Here is a 20,396-nt window from a genome sequence, read left to right as displayed (position 1 = left end):
AGAATGTACAGTTTGTACGGTATAAAAACCATTACGTCTATGGAGAGTCCCCACAAAGATAGTGAACGGTGTGTGTGTGTGTATTTTCTTACCACTGAGACGTGTAATTGTCCAGTTCTTTCTAACATCAATGGGTTGTAATGGGAGCTCAAAGGAGAAAGGTCCAGTGTTGGGGTCAATGTCTGCATCCAACGCTGTGATATTAATGCCGTTGTTTTCAGGTTTTTCACACATCACCGTCTCTGGAGGGAAAACCTCAGGAGCATTATCATTGACATCCAGAAGAAGGATTTGCAGAGTACCGGTGCTGCTGGCCGGAGGAATCCCTGGAGGCCAAACAGACTCATTATTGTTATGCTTCCTTCCTGGGACACTATCCCAGAATGACACCAGAGTACTCTCTCTCCTGAATATTAAACACACATGTTACTAATATGCTGTAGTGCAACGTTGTGTATGTCATGGTTGACTTTTCTAAATGGTTTCCCCTGTGTTATTGCACTCTTGCCTTGTCTTACTTGATTCTTTGTCTCACAACTTTGGTTTGGATGCTTGGTTTTGAACTGTTTACCTGTGTTTTGACCCTGCATGTTCTACACGTTCTGGATTTACCATTTTGGACTAATTCTCTATGTATGACCCTGCCTGTTTTACAGGGTTTAGGTTAACTGTTATGGACTGGTTCTCAGTGTATGATCTGACGTACACGCTACCACAGCTAAAGTTAAGGTGCACAGTCACTGTTTTCCTGGTGCATGTGTTCTCGATGTTGCTTCGGAAGTACCCGCAATCCTAAATAGTGACGAGAGCATCGTAGCTGTCATGCTGCACGTGGGGGTGAACGACATCATGCTAATACCAGCAGCTTAATACCAGCTGTAATCAGGGCCCAAGTGTTTTGGGGTGTCTTCTCGATGTCTTCTTACACATGCCTATTTCATTAACTATGAGCATTTCGATCCAAAATGCTGCCTGCCTGTTTACCACATACTGTATGTTAAGATTTAGGGGTGTCCCCGACTACGGATTTACACATTTGAATCAGAATTGTCAAATCAAATCTTTCTATGGTCGACTGATAGTCAAATCATCTATGTGTGTGTGAATGGGTTGGGAGGGGCACGACACTAGTCAGCAGGAGGGTAAAACTATTTTTATTTTCCTTTACACACTGCAACAACTTTTAATAAAGCGAGAAAAGCTGCCAGCCAACTGACAATCGAACTGACAATGGCTTTCTTATTTAGGCTTAAATAAAACGTAATGTATGTACAATGACGATTTGAGGGGAATATAATAAATTGAATATAAAACCTTGAAATGGCGCTCTGTGGCATGGCAGGATTTTAAACAACTTCCTGAGTCAGGCCGAAGGCCGCCGCTGGTGCGCTTACACTCTTTGTAAACAATGTGTTTGAATTTTAAAGACGTGGCTCAAAGCTCAGTGCCGCACCACATCTTTAAAATATTGAGCACCCCCGCATTGCCAAAATGGTATGATCCTCGTTTCATAACACCCGTGAAGATTCGACTGCGAGATCGGTGATCGAATCCCGCTCTGCATATCAACGCATCGAATCTTCGACTATTCGTGCTCACCCCTACTAAGATTATATGGGCACACAAATGTCTGAAATTTCCAGTAACTAATTTGAGTTAATTGTGGACATTCAGGGGCTGGAATTCATCCAGTGTATAGGCTCTCTCCATTCCTATGTAATACACGACCACATCCCATAGACGGAAATAAAAAAATACACAAACTCACATCGTATGCTGCTTTTCATGGATTTCCTTGATTTTACTTTTCAAAAAAAGGAGCAAGAATAATAGAAAACAAATATAATTATTTTCTCAGACAGAAAACATACCGCTGTCCATGACAAGGAACATCGCCGTGTAGATATTGTTTTGAACAAATGGAGACTCTCTGTCTAAAACACCAATGGTTGTGATTTGTCCATTCATGGGATCAATTCTCAGCCAGTTTGCAGGGTCAGACAGCATGCTGTACCTATAAGGAGAGAGTACAAATTTAAAGAAAAGGGAACTCAATAATAAAATGTATTTATTCAGTTAATTATTTGGTCTTTGAATCTGATTGGTCGAACAGCTTTTGGAACAGCGCAGAATCTCTTGAAGGAGGTGTAAGTTCTTGATTGTCTCTCCAGTATCTTAGATTTTAATTCTATGCATCCTCAAACACGTGTAACTTCTGCTCTGATTTGTGTATTCATGACAGATGTGCGTCACCTGAGGCTCTGCTGCATGAAGCGGTCTGGATCCCGAGCAGTAAAGGTAGCGATTGCAGTCTCCGCCTGCAGGCCCTCCTGCAGTTCTAGCACCAGAGGGTTGGGCTGGAAATACGGGCTTTCATTGACATCTGTGACGCGGATGGAGACGGTGGCTGTGGACTGACGGGGCAGACGGATGCCTTTATCAAGAGCAATCTCATTTCCTGCCACCACTGTCAACACGAACGATCTGCTGATCTCATAGTCAATGGGCTGAAACAAAGATGAAAAATTGTGATTTTTATTAAATGACTCTTCATAAAATTAATTAAAGCCAGCAATATACTCTGTGTTATTGTAAAATTCAGAATATTATATTATATTATATTCTTTTCACGGTTATGCCACTTCTGTGAGTCTAATAATTGGTGACGTGACACTGATGTGTAATTCCTGACCATGTGCTCTTGTTCTTGTCTTTGTGTAAGCCAGGAGTCGGCAACCTACGGAATGGAGGGCTAAAATCACTGGCACATGAGTAGAAGTGAGAGAACTGTATGCATTTCACTTTTGTTGCATGAATGGAGCAAGAACATAATGTGAGTGTCTAAAATGCATGCGCACAGTTCAGATTAACAACAAATTTGCCCTCTAAATATATTACATACATAAATATGTACATTAAACTGAATGTACAAAGAAACAGTTTGCGTAAATAACATTAACAACACTGAAATAAGCTTGCGGTTTATCTGTCAATTAGATGCATGTGAAAGTTGCGTTAGTTACTATAGCAACAGTACATGTTTTCTTTCAGAATCATCATTGGCTAATATAAAGAAAAAATAGCACTTTATTTAAGATAAAGTCCTGCAAGTCATACAGAGGTGTGTTATAAAATGACCGGTATAAATATAGTTTTTAAGAATAATGCACCATTGAAGACACCATGAGTCAGAGAAAGAGAAAAAAGAGGAATGTTTTTTAATATTCAGTGAAGATTCCTTAGTTTAGGATGAGGTGGGAAAGTCTGTGATATTCTTGGGTTGTCCTATAATTGCTGTTTATTTAACATGAAACCTTCCACCCCTTTATTATTTTAACTGAGGCCTTTCTAATCACATTGTTTTAATTACTCATCCCTTTAACAAACTTCTCATTTCACCTTCCTTTGTCTTTGTATTAATGCACTTCTTAAAAAAGAATTTTAGCTCCTGGCAACAGGTGCATAAAGGCCAACTAGTATGTCAGCTTAGATTTGCATAGCATCAAAACACAGCAATTTATGAAATTACTATCTTGCTCCGTCTCAATCTGGACTTCATTCAGCTACAGTGATATATGAATGTCTTTGTCCATATGAAGGGTTATATATGGTTTATGACTTCTCTCTTGTGGACTTTCTGCTTGAGGGCGCCCTCTGGCAGGTGTGTTTCATAAATCAGAGGCTGTGCTCTGCAGTGCTTCAGGAAAAACACAGTGCCTGGCTAAGTTTCTGATTGGGTATGCAGTCGGCCAAGCAAAAGGCATTTCTGCAGGCTGACATGCAAATGGAAATATAATAAAGTTATAATTAAACCCTTCAGTGGTCTTAAGTTGACAAACTATCAAAAAAAATTACCTGCCTGCAAAAACTTATTTTTTTTTCTACGAATTACATAAATGACAAAAATACTTTAGATATAAAGCTGTGATTTTTGACCAAAAGGTGATAAATTTGCCATACCAATAATAGTAAATCTACAATAAACATGGAAATAAATATCAAAGATATTTTTTTTTGCAATTGCATTCAAAGAGCTTGTTGTTAACCAAATTTTTTTGAATTTAATTGAAGTTATTTCAAATTCACCTTCAAATTCAAACATTTACTTCAACCGGTAAGAAAATACACTGTAAAAAAATATTTAAAAAATAAGTTACCTAATTGCCTTAAAATTTTGAGTTCATTGAAATAAAAATAATTGAGTTAATAAAATGAACATTTTTGAGAATCAAACCACACAAAACTGAAAATTAAGCAGCTGTAATCTAAAAATCCAATCAAATTTGTTACATCTTTGCAGTAAACATTTTATTAATCTGATATTTTACAGGTCATTCCTTGTCTAAAAAAATCACTACCTTGATGACAGTCACCAGGCCTCGATTAGAAACCGGATCAGTGGGCACAGAGAAGTGAGCTCCGGGGTCACCCGCTGTTATCCTGTAGAGAGTGTTCCACGCTGCTGTGTTGGGCTGATCTCTGTCTGTCACCGTCAAATTCGCCACAATAATGTTGATCTGGTTCTCTGGAACCTCGCCAAAGAACTGCATAACATAACACGTGTATGTGACAGTAAAACAGAGGGCATGCAATGTTATTATTTACCTGCCACATGCTAATACTGAATTGTTCGTTTGGCTTCCATCAGGATGAAAAGGAAAACATAAATTGGTGGAAATATATTTGATTTGGCTTTAGTTTCATTATGATGTGGTTATGGTCTATGCATATTTGCTTTAACACCTCTCTGTAATTCTCATTTGCAGCTGTCAATGACAGCTATAATAGCTATATGACATGTATTTCAAATAACAGCAAGTCAGCAAATGACAGCTATAATGACAGCTAGTTGGTTGAATTTAAAATGCTTACAGCAACTATTGGTCAAATTTCCTTCTCTTAACCATTGTCTTGGTTACGAACGAGCACGGACGAGTGAATTGCTGTGGATGGTATCATACTGTTGCTCGTCAAGTGCAGCAAATGACAGCTATCCTGAACCAAAACGACATCCAAACAAAAGTACAAATTTTCATGTCCATTCTTTTGTTCTAGTCAATATCCATGGGAAGCAAAATGCTTGATATTTAAAGATGGCACTTTAGTTGAGAATAAAGATACAAGTGTTTTAGGAGCTCACATTATCAGAGTTCAGCAAAAAAAAAAATCTAAAATTTTGGGTCAAAAAAAATAATAATATGGGCACCCTATCAATAGTTGGTTGATTCTCAGGTATAAGTCCAGTCACCTTTATTTCCATAGTGCGATCAAAGATTTTCAAAGCAGTTTTACAGTGAAAATAATGATTGAGTGATGCAGATAAAGTTCAATTCTGTTGGAAAGCAGCTCTAAAAAGAGTCATTTTTCAGCTGAAGTCAGTTCAGTGTTCGGTTCAATAACTGAACATAAATTATGAAATGAGTTCATGAGTGCCGGAGCTTACCGTGTCAGAGGTGAACTCTGGAGGATTGTCGTTGATGTCTGTGATGGTGATAACAGCAGTGGCTGTGTTAGAAAGACCGTACATGGGGTTTCCTTCCATGTCAGTGGCTTGAATAATCAGTGTGTACTGCGGCACTTTCTGCAAAGACAGACCACAAAGCGAATGTGCACATTTACACTTTTCTTTTCACTTAGAAAAAAGCAAATCTTATAAAAACATTTTCATTTCACCACAAAGTCAGAAGAAGAAAAGAACATATGCCTTAGGAAAAAAGGGATACTTAATTGTTACAATGCAAACAGATTATAGTGGTCCTTTTGTAGGATGGATGAAATAGAGTTTTGCCTCAAGGACTCCAGCGCTGTGTTCTATTTCCACCTGTAACAAGCTGCGTTCTTTTCTTTGTGATATGTCGATTGTTGTTTATATAAGATGGTGCTCAAAAAGTTATGTTTGATTTCTTCTTTCTATGGCTATGGGCATGGTAAATTAATTCATTTGGGATTGATTCGTACTCCCCAGTAGTCACATGGAGACAAATCTATGATAAATGCTGTATAAACTAATGATGTAATTCAAACTGTGTCCTGAACTGAATCAGCTTTATTGGCCAAGTATGCAGAATTTGTCACTGGTATAAGGATTTCCCCAGAGCACATTATTAATACACATGCATGGATTGCATTAAAGGGTTACTTCAGCAATTAGCATATGGCTTTGTATCAGTAGAAACCCTGGAGTATATTCAAATGATTGGTCTTTCCCCCCTCATATCTCCCTGAGACAAGAGATTTATGCATCTTATTTCTAGAAAAATGTTTGTCCAAAGGCTAAAGACTACAGCCAGCAGAGGGAGCCATTTCCGCATGTTTTGAGCCCGCACACGGGGGATGGGAGATCACACTCAGAGCTCAGCTCAGCTACAGGCACTCATTTAAACGGAGCAATGTAAGTCTTTTAACTTCTCAAATTAATTTCTATGAAAGTTAAGCTTGCAAATGCATGAACTGAAACGCGCCAGACTGAAATCGTGTTGTGAATGTATGTCGCGAGTGTAGTCGCGATTACCTCAGCTCTCATCATGAGAGCTCATCAGCTCAGTTAGACTCCTGCAGTTAGTGCTCAGTGCTGTGATACTCGCGCGGTGACTCACTCATTATATTGAACAGACACGTTCAGTTTTTAATTGTAGTGTCTTCTCCAACTCAGTCACAGTAATCCAGTAGGTGGCTTTGGGAGTGGCCTCACAGGCAGAGGTGGTAAAAGTACTCAAAAGTTATACTCGAGTGAAAGTATATATACCTAAATAAAAAAGTACTCCAGTAAAAGTAGAGACTCCTCCATTCAAACATCACTTGAGTAAAAGTACAAAAGTATCAGATTTATAACGTACTCAAGTACCGAAAGTAAAAAGTAAATATTCAAATTAACTGTAAATATCAATAATTAAGCAGATAAAATCTTTTGGGACTGATATGCAATGCTTTAATTGAACAAATGATAAGATTAGATACTGCAATTACGAATTTGTTAGATTTGCAATTAATAGGAGACAATAAAGCACCTTAACGCAGTATAGGGGTTAAACTTAAAATAGACATGTTCCATAACATTAGCTCCATAAAACAGATGAGGAGCAAGATACTATTAACTAATTCAAAATTCAAAAAAGCCATAACCACAATGACATATTACGTAACAATTAGTTAATAGTCATGTGCCTCAACAAGTAAAGTCATAATATAATTTTGCCAATTGCTATGATTAATGATTAATTAAACAGACAACTGAGAGTCGGAATGCATGGCTTTGAATACATGAATTTACATTATTAGGTCATGTTATATGTTATTAGGGAATTAATGATGTCATATTTAATTAATAGCAATTCATATATTACTTAATCCATTAATCATAGAGAATGTTCATTAGTTGCTGATGCAGTAATCATTAATAAATGGTTTAGTTCTTCATTAGTAATACATTAACTCATGATTATCTGTGCATTAGTTAGGCATGAATTATAATAGTGCACCTGTATTGTAAAATGTTTCTGATGTTTTCATAGTAAATTGTGTGCCGAAAAATGAAAAAGTTGGGGAAACACTGAGCTAACGTTAGTGTGGCAAACCTGACTTGTCAGCTTTTCCAAGTCTATACCCGACTGGATTATCCATGAATGACCAGACCGGTTTGGAAATCAAGTGTAATAAATACTTAATACTTGGAGCGGGCATGGGGAAATGTATTGGAGTAAAAAGTAAACTTTGCCTTTAATAATGTAGTGGAGTAAGAGTAAAAGTAGATGCAAATAAAATTTACTCAAGTAAAGTACAGATCCCCCCAAAAAATACTTAAGTAAAGTATCAAAGTATTTTTACTTGATTACTTACCACCCCTGCTCACAGGGCAGCGAAATTCTGGGAATTGTAGTCTTTCATCCCCATGAGACAAAAATACATTTTCTGTCTTTTCTCAGTCTAGAAAGCACCGAATTCAAAAATAATTTCACATTTCTACTACATTGATGACCAAGTTAAAATACAGATTCATCTTCCCAGCGCTGAAGTACCCCTTTAAGCCTTGTTTATACTGTCGCCTGGCTCCTCAGCGCGAGCCTCCGCTGACTGCGTGAGTGCGCATGCTCCTCCTCCACAAACGGACGAGGCAGTTATACTTGGCGCGCTCGCCCTTGTGCTATTCTTTGAAATGACAGAGGGCGACTCTGAGTAATAATTCTATAAACCAACAGGAAAAAGCGTCGAGAAGAAGAGGGCTAATGTACACAGGTGATGATATTTATTTTAGTACATTTCACCAAAACCCACAAAACTCAGTAAACCTTGGCTTGATATTATTACTTGTGACATGAGAACAAAATATATGTATGCAACTAAATTAACTAAATATTTTACTGTTGTGATTTATTTATTTATTTGATTAAACATGGATCTTTATTTAAAAGGGCTTATTTCTGCTTTTATAGGCTCATTTTGTAAATATAAGCACCTCATTTTTATGTGCAATGAGGTGTAATGAGACGTCATGCTCGGCTACATTCGGCGAGAACTCGTTCATCTTCGGATGCGGAGCCGCGCACACTGTTACAAAAAATGCGCTGAACACCCCCAGGCGAAATGGGGTCTTGTCACCCAACGCGCACAACCGCCCACTCCGTGTTGACGTCAATTTTGGCGCACGCGCCCTCGCGCTCAAGTCGAGCATAAACAAGGCTTTATTGTAATTACAGATACCAAATACAGTGCTTTAAAGGTATAGTTCGCCCAAAAAGGAAAATTCTGTCATAATTTACTCACTCTTATGTTGTTTTAAACCTGCATGAGTTTCTTCTGCTGAACATAAAATAAGATATTTTAAAGAGAGTTGGCAACCAGACAGGTGATGGTAGCCATTGACTTCCATAGTAGGAAAAAATTACTATGGAAGTCAATGGCTACCATCAAGAGTCTGGTTACAACATTCTTCAAAATATCTTTATTTTATTTTTAGGTGACCTATCCCTTTAACAACAACAACAACAAAAAAAAAAACTAAACAGTCATTTAAAAGTAATTTACAGAAGAAAACAAAAATAATGTAATTTTACAACCCAGATGGTATTTGGAATGTTTGTGGCTACCAGGAAAAAGCTATTCTGATAACTGGCAGTTCTTGTTATATGGATATATAAGTTTCCGCCCAACAGTGACAATATACAGAATCATCTTTTGTGTTTGCAGCTGTTTTGATTTAATTTACATAGATTTGACCCTACATATATATTAAAAAAAACAGTTCTGGACCAGTTAAACTAATCAAGATGTCTTTGCAGAGGTCAGGATTTACAATCACACAGTCAGATATAATGTGCTATTGATGTACCTCTCGGTCTAGCCCAGCAGCAACAGTGATGACACTTCCTGTCCTGTTGTTAATGGTGAACATGTTTGGACTGGGGCTGTCGGGATTCTGAGACACGATCTTATAGCGCAGTTGTCCGTTAAGAGTTTTGGGATCATCCTTATCCATTGCCGTCACTGTCATTACTGTTGTGCCTATGGAAATGAAATACAAGCTATAATAACACACACACACACACTCAGCAAAATTGTATCAATCAGAGAGCTTGTCGTGCACGTGAACACATGTGAAATGGGTTAACCTGGTTTAGAGCCTTCAGGAACACTTCCATTCCAGATCTGCTGGATGAACTCTGGGCGGTTGTCATTCATGTCAATAACGTTGATCATGATGTCAATGGGGTTTTCTACCTGATTACCATTCAGGTCCACAGCATGAGCCCTCAACTGATGCCATAACACACAGAGTACTGTATATAAATCAATAAATACAGGGCATGCAAAACACATTTAACATTTCAGTTTTACTATTTCAATGTACTGAAATGTGCAGATTAATTTTACTTTGCTCACTGACTATACGGCAACAAATATTTAAATACATATTGGACAATAAATTGAGAAAATGTCTAGAAAAGGGTACTTCTCACATTTAGTAATGTAAATTAAATCATGGGGTCATGTTAAATCTCAGGACTGGTTTCATATCCTCACTTTAACCACTGCAGGTCAGATTTAAAGGCGATTATTATAATACTGACTCTCTGGAATGCTTCATTTAAATTGGTCAATCATGACATCTGGGTCTGAGTGGTCAGTTATTACCTGATGATGATGACAGATAATAGTCATGTAATAAGTGGTATACTGTACATCCAGCCAGTTGTTATTGCATATTAACTAAGAGACACAACTTCTCTGAGAGAGTTTTATCATGCTGTTGAGTTCAGAACAGTAGTTTTTTATGTTACTGACCCTACATTTATGTAAAGACAGCCAGTGACAGCCAGTGTAGTGTAGATAAAGCAGGCTAATATGATCACACTAGTTGAGCAGCACTCTAGATGCTGCATTTTCAGCAACTGTAATGAGTTTAATAGGCCTGGGAACATCCAACCAGTAAAGCATTACAATTATAAAGTCTTGAACTCACAAACACGTCAATTAGCTTTTAGGCGTAGGCCATTATGAGCATATGTTTAAACAAGAATGTGGTTTATAAAGGCTAGAAATGTAACTTTCATGAAATAGTTGAACAGTTATGTTAACATTTCTGAGAACACATCTGATCAGTGAAATTATTTAGCTAAATATTATAGGGGTTAAGATTCACTAGTCATTCAAACAGCTCATTAAATAGCTGATTTTGAAAACATTTTGCACATTAGAAAGAGCCCAGTCCTTTATACACTTAAAATCAAATGTTTAGCCTACGTTGTGTATACCGAGAGATCAATACTGTGGAAATGCTGATTGAAATGCTACAACTTTCTGTTTCAGATCCAGAGAAGGACTTTCACATAGAATATTCTTTTAAAAAAACCAGAACATTCTAGTTTAAAGTACAGAAAAGGTCAGCTTTGATGAACTCACATTGAAGCTTGGCAAGTGCTCTCGGTCCAGAGGCTTGAGGACGGTTAGTTGTCCTGAGACGGGGTCAATGGAAAAGACACCAGTGGGGGGCTGGTCGGCCCCGGGACCTGTCACGCTGTAGCGTAAATTGACCTTCTCATCATTATCTGAACGAATCTGCGCGATAGCAGAGAGCACAGCCCTGAACAACATGAAGCAGCTTTCACAATGCATTTTAATTTTGCAATTAAATACATTATATATCTTGAAACAGAATGTTTAACTCTTTCCCCGCCACTGACAGAAATGTATGGGTTACTGTGTTTTCACTGTTATATGGTATGGGGCGCTATGACACATCTTCTGAAAGATTACTGAATCTCCTAAACAAAACACATGCAAAGCAGGAGCAAGCAATATCATATGTAATCATATAAAATAATACAATCATCAGCATTAAACACCATATAAATCAAAACTCCCTAATGTTACTGAGTGAAATGTCGACCCAGGATGAGCTGGGACTGTGAAGCTTTAGGGGTGTTGATGGACTCCATCTACTCCAACTGTGGTTGATAATCGCTCTGAATCCTATCTGGATGTAGTCTTTGACAAAAGCAAGATTTTCTCAGCTTTCTGCTTAAATGTTGCTTTTTTATTTAACTTACAAACATTCAAGTATTAATAAAGTTAATTCAAGTATTAATAAAAAAAAGAAGGAATGAAGCTAGAATAAAACAGCTTTTTTTGTTCTTTCTTTCGATATATTGCATGTTCAGATATACATACAACTTTTGTAAAAATGATCAAAAATGCTGGCAGTGGCTTGCAACTTAAAAAAATAAAATAAAATAAAAAACAGGGAAAGAGTTAATAAAATCTATGGACATGACTTTCTCCATAAGTGAATTTACTTTATTCTTTTCAGGAGCATAGGGAGTAAACAAAGGCATTTACCCTTTACAACAGCAGATTCAGCATACTATATCAATACGCATAAAAATATATTGTGTTCACACACTGTATAATGCGTGTATGAGTACATATGGATAAATATAATCTATAGAATATGATATATGTGTGTGTGTGTGTGTGTGAGAGAGAGAGTGTTGATCTTACCCTGACCAGTTTCAATGGGAAAGGCCCTCTTGAGTTTTCTGCCACATTGATAGGAGGAATAACCCAATCTCTCTTTATGCGTTTGAGAGACATGTCTATCAATCGGGAAGGAAACACTATTTCTGGTATATCTTGTTCCTGCAGAAATGGTCATAGGTGAAGAAAAATGTGTTAAAATTGTGTAACAATGAACAGATGCAATGTAATACAGCAGCAGGTGTTTACATTTGGGGGGGGGGGGGGGGGTATGCAAAAAAACACTGAAAAGTCTATTTTAAGAACCATTAACATATTTTTTAATTGTGGCATTATTTACAACTAAGTAGAGAATCCGGCATAACAGTAATGAGTATAGGTGTGTTTAATAGGAATTAAACTAATGACGTTTTTTCATGTACAATAGGTTTATTTAACGTTGTTAGAAATAGTACAGAAACTGACTAATCAAATGTAAAAATATTATATGGCAATCTTCATTATGTGAATTAAATATAACTTTGTTCTCAACATTTTGACATAATTGTATGTGCATTCGACCATTCAAGCGTAATAAGACGTGAAAGAGAACTGAATTTGCGATTGCATGCTGAGAGTTCTCCTTCACAGTTTATTTAGAATGTATCACTTTTTGTTTCCATGGTGACATTCCATGGTCATTGCTTGTCACTTACATGACGCACCGCAGTCACAACAGTGTTGTATTAATGATGATCTGTTTTTATTTAATTTTTCCTTTTCATTAAAGGGGTGATGAAATAAGAAATCTACTTTCCCCTTGATATATAAAAGGTCATGGTAATATAAGAATATCCTGAAAATTTCAGAGCTGAAAACTTTATTTTTAGTCAAAAAGAAAAGCTTTTATAGATACCAGGCCCAGAAAACAATTGTGTGTGCAACTTGACGTCATCATGTTGAAGAAAACCGCCTCTAAAGAATAATAATCCCGTCTAATTTAGTAGCCCCGCCCACCGACTCATGGAGCTGTTTGGATTATGCAAGCCAGCAGCAATAAACATGACGGAGAAAATAGCCAGATAATGCGTTTTTTCCTGGTTGTGGAAGAACACAGTAGCTGCATAAGTTTCCTTCGGATCATAATATTAGAAATGTGTGATACTTCATTTATTTTTAATGAAGTTTCAGCTCACCTGGGGAAGACATGTACACATGTGAACAAGTCTCAGGTTGATGCTGGATTTGCAGACAAATCGAGATTAAAACACAATGCTGTGCCTTCTATATTGGATCCGACAGGAACGGAATTTTTATACTATTACATATAAAAATATCCTTTTTATATGTGTAATAGTAGTCCTGGGGCTCTGTGTTTTTCAGATTGGCTATCAAAGCGTACGCCCATCAGCAGGCAGGTGAATCTCAATTAGTGAAATAATATTCCTTTCTTGATCTGGGCGTGTGTGTGTGTGTGTGTGTGTGTGTGTGTGTGTGTGTGTGTGTGTGTGTGTGTGTGTTTTCGCGGTTAGTGCTTATATCCACCGATCGGGCGGGCAAGTAATACAAAAATAATATTCCAATCAATCATGGGTGGATGAGAAATAAATCATTGTGTTTGTTTGATAAAGACATTGACGAGCCCTGTGATCGAAAGAATAATTCCGTTTGCCGCTTTCAAAACAATCCCTCCCTCATGTCAACTGGACTGACAGGGGAGCTGAAGCTCATTAAATATGCAAATCTTCTCCATTCCTAGCCATGGGTGTTTACTTCCAAACGCCCATCTAAAAACCTGACAAAACCCCGCATTCAGAAGACAGCCTCAAAACCGGTGTAGAAAATAGCCTATTATTTATTAGTTATAATGTTTTTGAATGTAAAAAACACACAAACGTCATTAATTGACCTCAGACAACAGTATAAAAAAATGTAAAAGCCAGTTTATGACACCTTTAAAAATATTCACAATTTTGTTACCTATAGAATGAAATATCTGATATTGTGATTGTCAAATATGGGCAGGAGGATGTGTTTTCTTGTTTAAACACCTTTATAATGGTCACATTAGTTGAGATATGTGCAAATAAAACGTGTTGTCTAACTATAATTGCAAGAATTATTATTGCCACTTCCATATACAGTTAGTCTGTATTTTAACTCACTATTTTAACTTACTTATGTATATTTAAGTGTCTATATAAAAGTATATTAAGCTTTTCTCTGAGAAAAGAACAAAGAACGGCACTGAAGTCATTCTTAAGAAGGGAAGATGTGTTCTGAAAGTTTAATCTTTCAACTAGCACTGGTTGGTTGTAGCTCTATCCAATTGCGTGCACGCCGTGCAGAGGGAGTTTGAAAGACAACCGTTTATCCCGCCCCTCGGATTGAGCCCTGTCAATGGTGAGTTTCCAGACCAAACATCTTGATGTGGGTCTGGCTTGTCAGGCTAGAATATAATGGTAATTGGTGACACATTTTTCACAAACTTGCTGTGCAGATGGGCCTCCTGTATTTCACAGGCAATCACAGCCATCAATCAGTCACTGACCAATTACAATGAAGTATCTGTTAAACTTTAAAACTACCTAAGCCACCACTCTATTTAAAAATGGTATCAGAAAAAAAAATATCTTTGTATAAAACCCCCACAGATTCTCTTCCCTGTACATTTCAATCTCTTCAATCTCTACAATCTCCAAGAGAACAGCTTTACATCGCGTTACAACATCCTAACAAAAAAATACATAAAATAAATGAGTTCACACATGAAGTGGACATAAAAAGTTTACCCACCTCAAATAAAATAAATGTTTTTTTGTGATGCAAAAAAAAAAATCAATAATATCAGCTCTTCAATGTAAAATGACAACCAATGCAATAACACTAAAAACCCAGCATAATACAGAATAAAACCAAACTAACTGGAATAACTAACTGCATAAGTGTTCACACCCCTGGAATGACACTTAGCTGAAGCACCCTTTGATTCTGGTATGTTTAGACAGGGTCAGCTCATGGAGGGTGACGGGATGAGATCACATGACCGGCTGAACACTTCTCATGCCAGTTAATGGACACTTCCACTCACTTTCACTCATTGCTGACAGTGACTAGTGCATTTTTACAATGGCTTTGCTAACTAAAACCTTGCAACATCCATGCCACAAGGTGTCACTATAAGTCCACAATGAGTATCATATCAACCAGAATAAAGAGCACCTTTGTTCTTTTTTTATGTAACCACAATTGAAATTCTTAAAAATACTTGTTCAACCTCCGCTCACAAAGTCAACTTGTGCAAATCATAAAAAGAATTTTTCTTTCTTCTGGACAAATTGCCAGTGCTTTTGTACTCTCATGCAATTAATTTTGTACAACTATCAGCTGGTTCCAACAATTGCTTATGACATGTCGCTCAAAATATACTGAAAATGTCCTCCGTTTATTAGTCTTACCCCTCAAAACATCTCGGACAGAGTTGCCCAAACCTTTTCCTGAAGGGCCAAAAATCATGGGCCAAAAGTAAATGTTGCATTATAACAATACCAAAAGTAATATTAAATTAAAATTAAAGATGCCATGGTTCAGCTCATATTTAGTTTCATCATATTAACACTTTTTCTCAATCGATTTGACACATTTCCCCAAACTCAGGTCAGGTTCCAAACACAACAAACAGAACTTAAGTATGTTCTCCATTAGACCCAAATTGATAACTGCTAAGTTATTAAAGTGTTAGTTCACCCAAAAATGAAATTTATGTCATTAACGACCTCATATCATTCCACACCTATAAGACCTCTGTTCATCTTCGAAACGCAGTTTAAGATATTTTATATTTAGTCAGAGAGCTTTTCACGCAATACAATGTCAATAGAGAGTGTTGTATTTCTAGTCCTCTATTGTGAATATTTCTACTTTTCCAAAATTGGTACATCCAGATGGAAGAACAAGACAATTTTCAATTAAACAAGAACATGGCATTGTTGACATGGTGGTCTAGAACAACACCATCCACCTCAAAGAATTTTTTTGGTTCTCAACTTGTGAGAATATAAGATGTATGATGTTGTGATGTAGGTGAAATTGTCTGGCCAGATTTAGGTGAGAGACATGATCCATAAAGTTAATTGATTCTGTGATTGCAGTAGATTTATTTATTAATTTTATATAAAACATTGAGCAGCTCTGTGATGTCCAGAAAGAAAGCTAAGTCAGAAAGGTATTTCATATCCATAGACTCTTGATTATTACCATTCTTGCTTTCCTGAAAAGCTCCGATCTCATCAAGAAAATCAAAAAGTCTCCAGAGAACCTTTTCTCGGCTCAAACATATAGTGGTTTAGTTTGAATAAAATTCAAGTGGTTGCTGCATATTTAAGAAATGTCCTGTCTAACAGGATGTACAACAGGGTTGAGAATAGGGCTGCAACAACGAATCGATAAAATAAATATTAATCAATAATGAAAATCAGTATGGATTAGTCTGTCTGTGCATGGAAAACTTCAACCAGTCGCACCAAATTACAGCACTGAATAACGCATTTCTGTCAGGACCACTATCGTCAAAGATTATTGATTAACCATTAGCATATCGTTTGGATTGGCGGTATGGTTCTGTTATGGGCAAGAACAAGAGAGAGAGCAACAATAAACCCCCTTAGGGTAAACAGAACAGAACCAACATGATGTATTGCAGATATCATTAATGTTGACATTAAAAATGGACAAAATAATTCAGGAATTTAGTCTGATTCAAGGAGAATTATCTTGACTGACAAGAGGAGGAGCTGTTATTGTTGTAAACAATCGCAGCCCTAGTTGAGAACAATACATAATTGCATTTCTGGTGAATAACACAACAGAGATATGAGGGTAAGTGACCTAGTATAGCTTTATATATTAATAAACACCAGTGCATTGTTTTTGGAATGGTTAACAATGACCTCTTTTACACAATGCACAATGATGCACAGTGTTGAGAATTTACAATCTGTAATAAATCATAAGGCACTATGATACAGAATGTCTAGAGAGGCAAGAAGCTAAAAAGGAGCATGTTGATCCACACAGTCAAAAACCAGTAAGAAAGTAGCAGACACAAGTTTGTTCCTTACATTAAATTAAAAACAAGACTTATTTCTAAAAATAAAACCCAAACTGTTTCTTTAACTTTTGTTTCAAATGATTAATGTGTGGACCAAAATGTAATGTATCTTCATACGTTCTAGGGGTGCACTGATCCGACTTTTTCAGTCCGGATACCGATAACGATGTCTGGGCTTTGTGTATCTGTCGATACCCGATACCGATCCGATACTATTGCTAAATTAATAATAAACTGTATACCTTACACCTTATACCTTCCTTGAAGAGACTAAAGGCACCATACTTTACTAAATAAAGATAATAAGACAAAATAACAGATGTATGCAAAGTGTTGAATTCTTATTTATTTAAAAAAACAACTGTGCATTCAAACCTAAAATAGAATGTAATCAAACTTCTTTAAATAAATTAAGTGTAGAAGTGGAAACAAAACAGTGTATTGGTCAAACATACAATAGTAATCTGATAGTTACCAAACATTGTAAACATTTTTATTAAATGTGCATTCAAATCTAAAATATAATTTAGGGCTCGACATTAAGCATGCTCATGTGCTTCTCCTTCGGATAAGTAAATCGGTCATTCACTTGTCCGAGTAAAAAATGTGCTTGTCTGGAAAAAAGTTAGATTTGTGTGTGTTGTAAATATAACTTATTCTGAAGCAATATTCTCAGTATTCAATCAGCTTTGACATATTTTAAATCAGCATATTTGTGATATTTTACCTTTATGAAGGGCATTTCCCCCTAAGCTATGCTTCAGGTTTTATATTATATTCTTAAATTTGATCTATTCATTAAATTAAAATAAGACACTATAGGGATGTTACCAATCAAATTAAATTATTTATCCAGAAAAATTACTACTGCAGTAAATAATGTTATGAGATTTGTATTTTTGAATAAACAAAATAAATGTTGTAAAAAATAGGAAACTAAACCACCAGTAGGTGGCAGTAGGTGAGTCTTAATGAGTGAGTCATTGAGTCATTAATTCAAACGATTCATTCAAACGACTGATTCCTTTAAGAATGAGGCAGTCGTTTACGAACAGGTTATTGAATCTTTGATTCAACCTATTGATTCAAACACTCATTCAGAACACATGAGACTGTGTTTTGAATGAGTGTATCACATTCAGAAGTGTATCGCATGAGTGTATCGCATATGGTTCTGCTGTTTGGAACTTTGTTGCTTGGAATCTTTGTTTGGAACTATTTTCGCAGCTGAAATAGAACAAAAACACTCAAAATTGCATCTAAAATGTAAGTAACTTTGTTAATGATTGTTTATGGAGCTGTCATAGGAAATCAGTGACATTTTCAATCGTGATGGTATTCAGGAAAACAGCAAATTTGGTTGTGTGATGTTGTTTAACTGTATCATATGTTATAAAGATAAAAACGTAACATTTTGAATATTTACTGCAATTACTATGTGTGAGCGGCGCCTTTTCTATTTCTCCTCAAGATGCGCGAGTGTCAACAGCGTGTTGTTACCGTCAGTTCATTACATTAGCCTTTATCCATATCCACTGTTCGGATCTTTTTAAATTTTCAGCCATCCGAATGGGCTAGCAACAGGCAGCACACATGGCACGACTCGTGTTTGTCATTAGTCTTGTATTTTTGTTTTATTTATACAACTGACCACAGGTCATAAACCTAAAATAAGAAATAAAACAGTGTTACAAAAATATCCATTGAACATATAATGCAAAATAAACAACCATGAAGTAGTTACAATAAAATAACTAGGTCTATTTCTGCTGTAAATAAGATTACACTATAATATAATCTCCTATACAGTCCTACACAGCTGTATAGACACCGCAGAAACTACATTTCCCATCACGCATAGCGGCGCAGCGCTACTGCGCATCGCATCTGCGCAGCGCTCGTGCGCAGAGTATAACTATCACACGAGTCAGCGGGTAAAGTGCATTAATCATTATAACACTGAAGCTCAATGCTTTACTGTATTGATGCAACTCCTTTGCCTACCACACAACTGTCTGTTACATTTGTTCACTTGGTAATTTGTGAATTATCCTGCGTTCGAACATATCGCAACCCAGAGAACTGAACAGTACACGCGCTAACCTAACTATGAATCAAGTCTCTCAGCACGGACTAAACGCAGCCAATGTTGACAATTACACAAGTATGAAACTTTACACATTCCTGAATTAAAGTACAGCAGACCGTAGCTTATGATGAACTTTCAAAAGGTTCTAAATTCGCTACATACCAACGGGCTGTGTGCTCCTGATGATGGGTTGTGAATAACAATAGACGTTACTCTGTATGTTTATAAAGAAGCTTCCGGCGCAACTGCGCATGCTGATACCCAAATTACCATCGCGCAACAAAATAATCATTATGATGTAAATATATAATATATTTTTTGCTTAAATAAATCCTACTGTTCCCAATATTTTAAGTAGACTTTTTATAACCATGAATTTTACCACTATTATTATTTATTTATTTTAGTGACCCAAAGAACCGAACACCTCCCACTTGGCCGACTGATGCAAATCCAAGGAGGCCACTACAAAGTAACTTGAGTTTTCACAGTAGAAACAACAACTTAAAAGTCAAGTTTAGCAGCATACACAGAATTAACAAATGCTTTCTAATGTTATCATTTGCTCAAAAGTACTCTCTAAGGAGGTAGGCACCACCACCTTGCCTCCTACTGAGTGTAGGTTTGCCCTTGAACCACTCAGCCGCCTTCCAGGGTTACCCATTACCTAAACAATAAGTGTCTCTTGGGTACCCAATGGTAAGGACTTTATACTTTGTGCTGGTCCTCAACAGGAATCAATACGACCAGTCTCCGCACATCCCTGCGAAGAATGATAGTAGAAAGTAAGGTAGAATCTTTTGCCTGGGTCCTAGCAACAAGGGGGGCAGGAAGGCCTATACAGGTCGCCACGTCAGCATCCCGGACCACTCCAAACTTGTCCGGATAGGTGACAACGATTCGACCGAGCCGGAACTGCCCTCTTAAGGCATTCTGGTCTGCGATCCAAACCAGATCTCCAACCCGGACACTTCTTTCCACTCTGTGCCACTTATGCCGGATAAACAAGTTTGGTCCCGCTAGTTCACTCCACTTTGACCAGAATTTGTCAACTCCCGCTTGAATAGCCCTCAATCTACGCCAGGAGTGAGTTTCCAAGTCAACACAGTGCATATCTCCTCTTTGTCCAGTGCGTCCCAGGATGAGGGAGTTAGGAGTCAAGTACTCTACTGCATCTTCTTGCTCTTGCGCCTTGGCGTCGATGGGTCTTTCGTTAGTTAAGTTGGCTGCTGAGTAGAGAAGAGTCTG

At 37.0% G+C, this 20,396-nt stretch overlaps 1 protein-coding gene across 2 annotated transcripts in view; it reads right to left on the bottom strand.

Annotated features, from left to right (window-relative positions):
• zmp:0000000625 (cadherin-2) overlaps positions 1–20,396 on the bottom strand; it is a 103,052-nt gene that overhangs the window by 10,193 nt on the left and 72,463 nt on the right. For both annotated transcript variants that reach the window (XM_067452319.1, XM_067452320.1), the window contains 9 exons: positions 11,995–12,132; positions 10,897–11,052; positions 9,606–9,750; positions 9,326–9,498; positions 5,444–5,581; positions 4,359–4,544; positions 2,254–2,507; positions 1,872–2,014; positions 93–326 (listed from right to left, as the gene is read on the bottom strand). In XM_067452319.1, the coding sequence (XP_067308420.1) occupies positions 93–326; positions 1,872–2,014; positions 2,254–2,507; positions 4,359–4,544; positions 5,444–5,581; positions 9,326–9,498; positions 9,606–9,750; positions 10,897–11,052; positions 11,995–12,132 (1,567 nt within the window). The remainder of the gene's footprint in view (positions 1–92; positions 327–1,871; positions 2,015–2,253; positions 2,508–4,358; positions 4,545–5,443; positions 5,582–9,325; positions 9,499–9,605; positions 9,751–10,896; positions 11,053–11,994; positions 12,133–20,396) is intronic.

The sequence above is a fragment of the Pseudorasbora parva genome, chromosome 9 (assembly GCF_024679245.1).
Source record: "Pseudorasbora parva isolate DD20220531a chromosome 9, ASM2467924v1, whole genome shotgun sequence".
In the NCBI taxonomy this organism is placed as follows: Eukaryota; Metazoa; Chordata; class Actinopteri; order Cypriniformes; family Gobionidae; genus Pseudorasbora; species Pseudorasbora parva.
The sequence above is the reverse complement of the archived record's forward strand: the minus strand, read 5'-3'. Positions and strand labels throughout refer to the sequence as shown.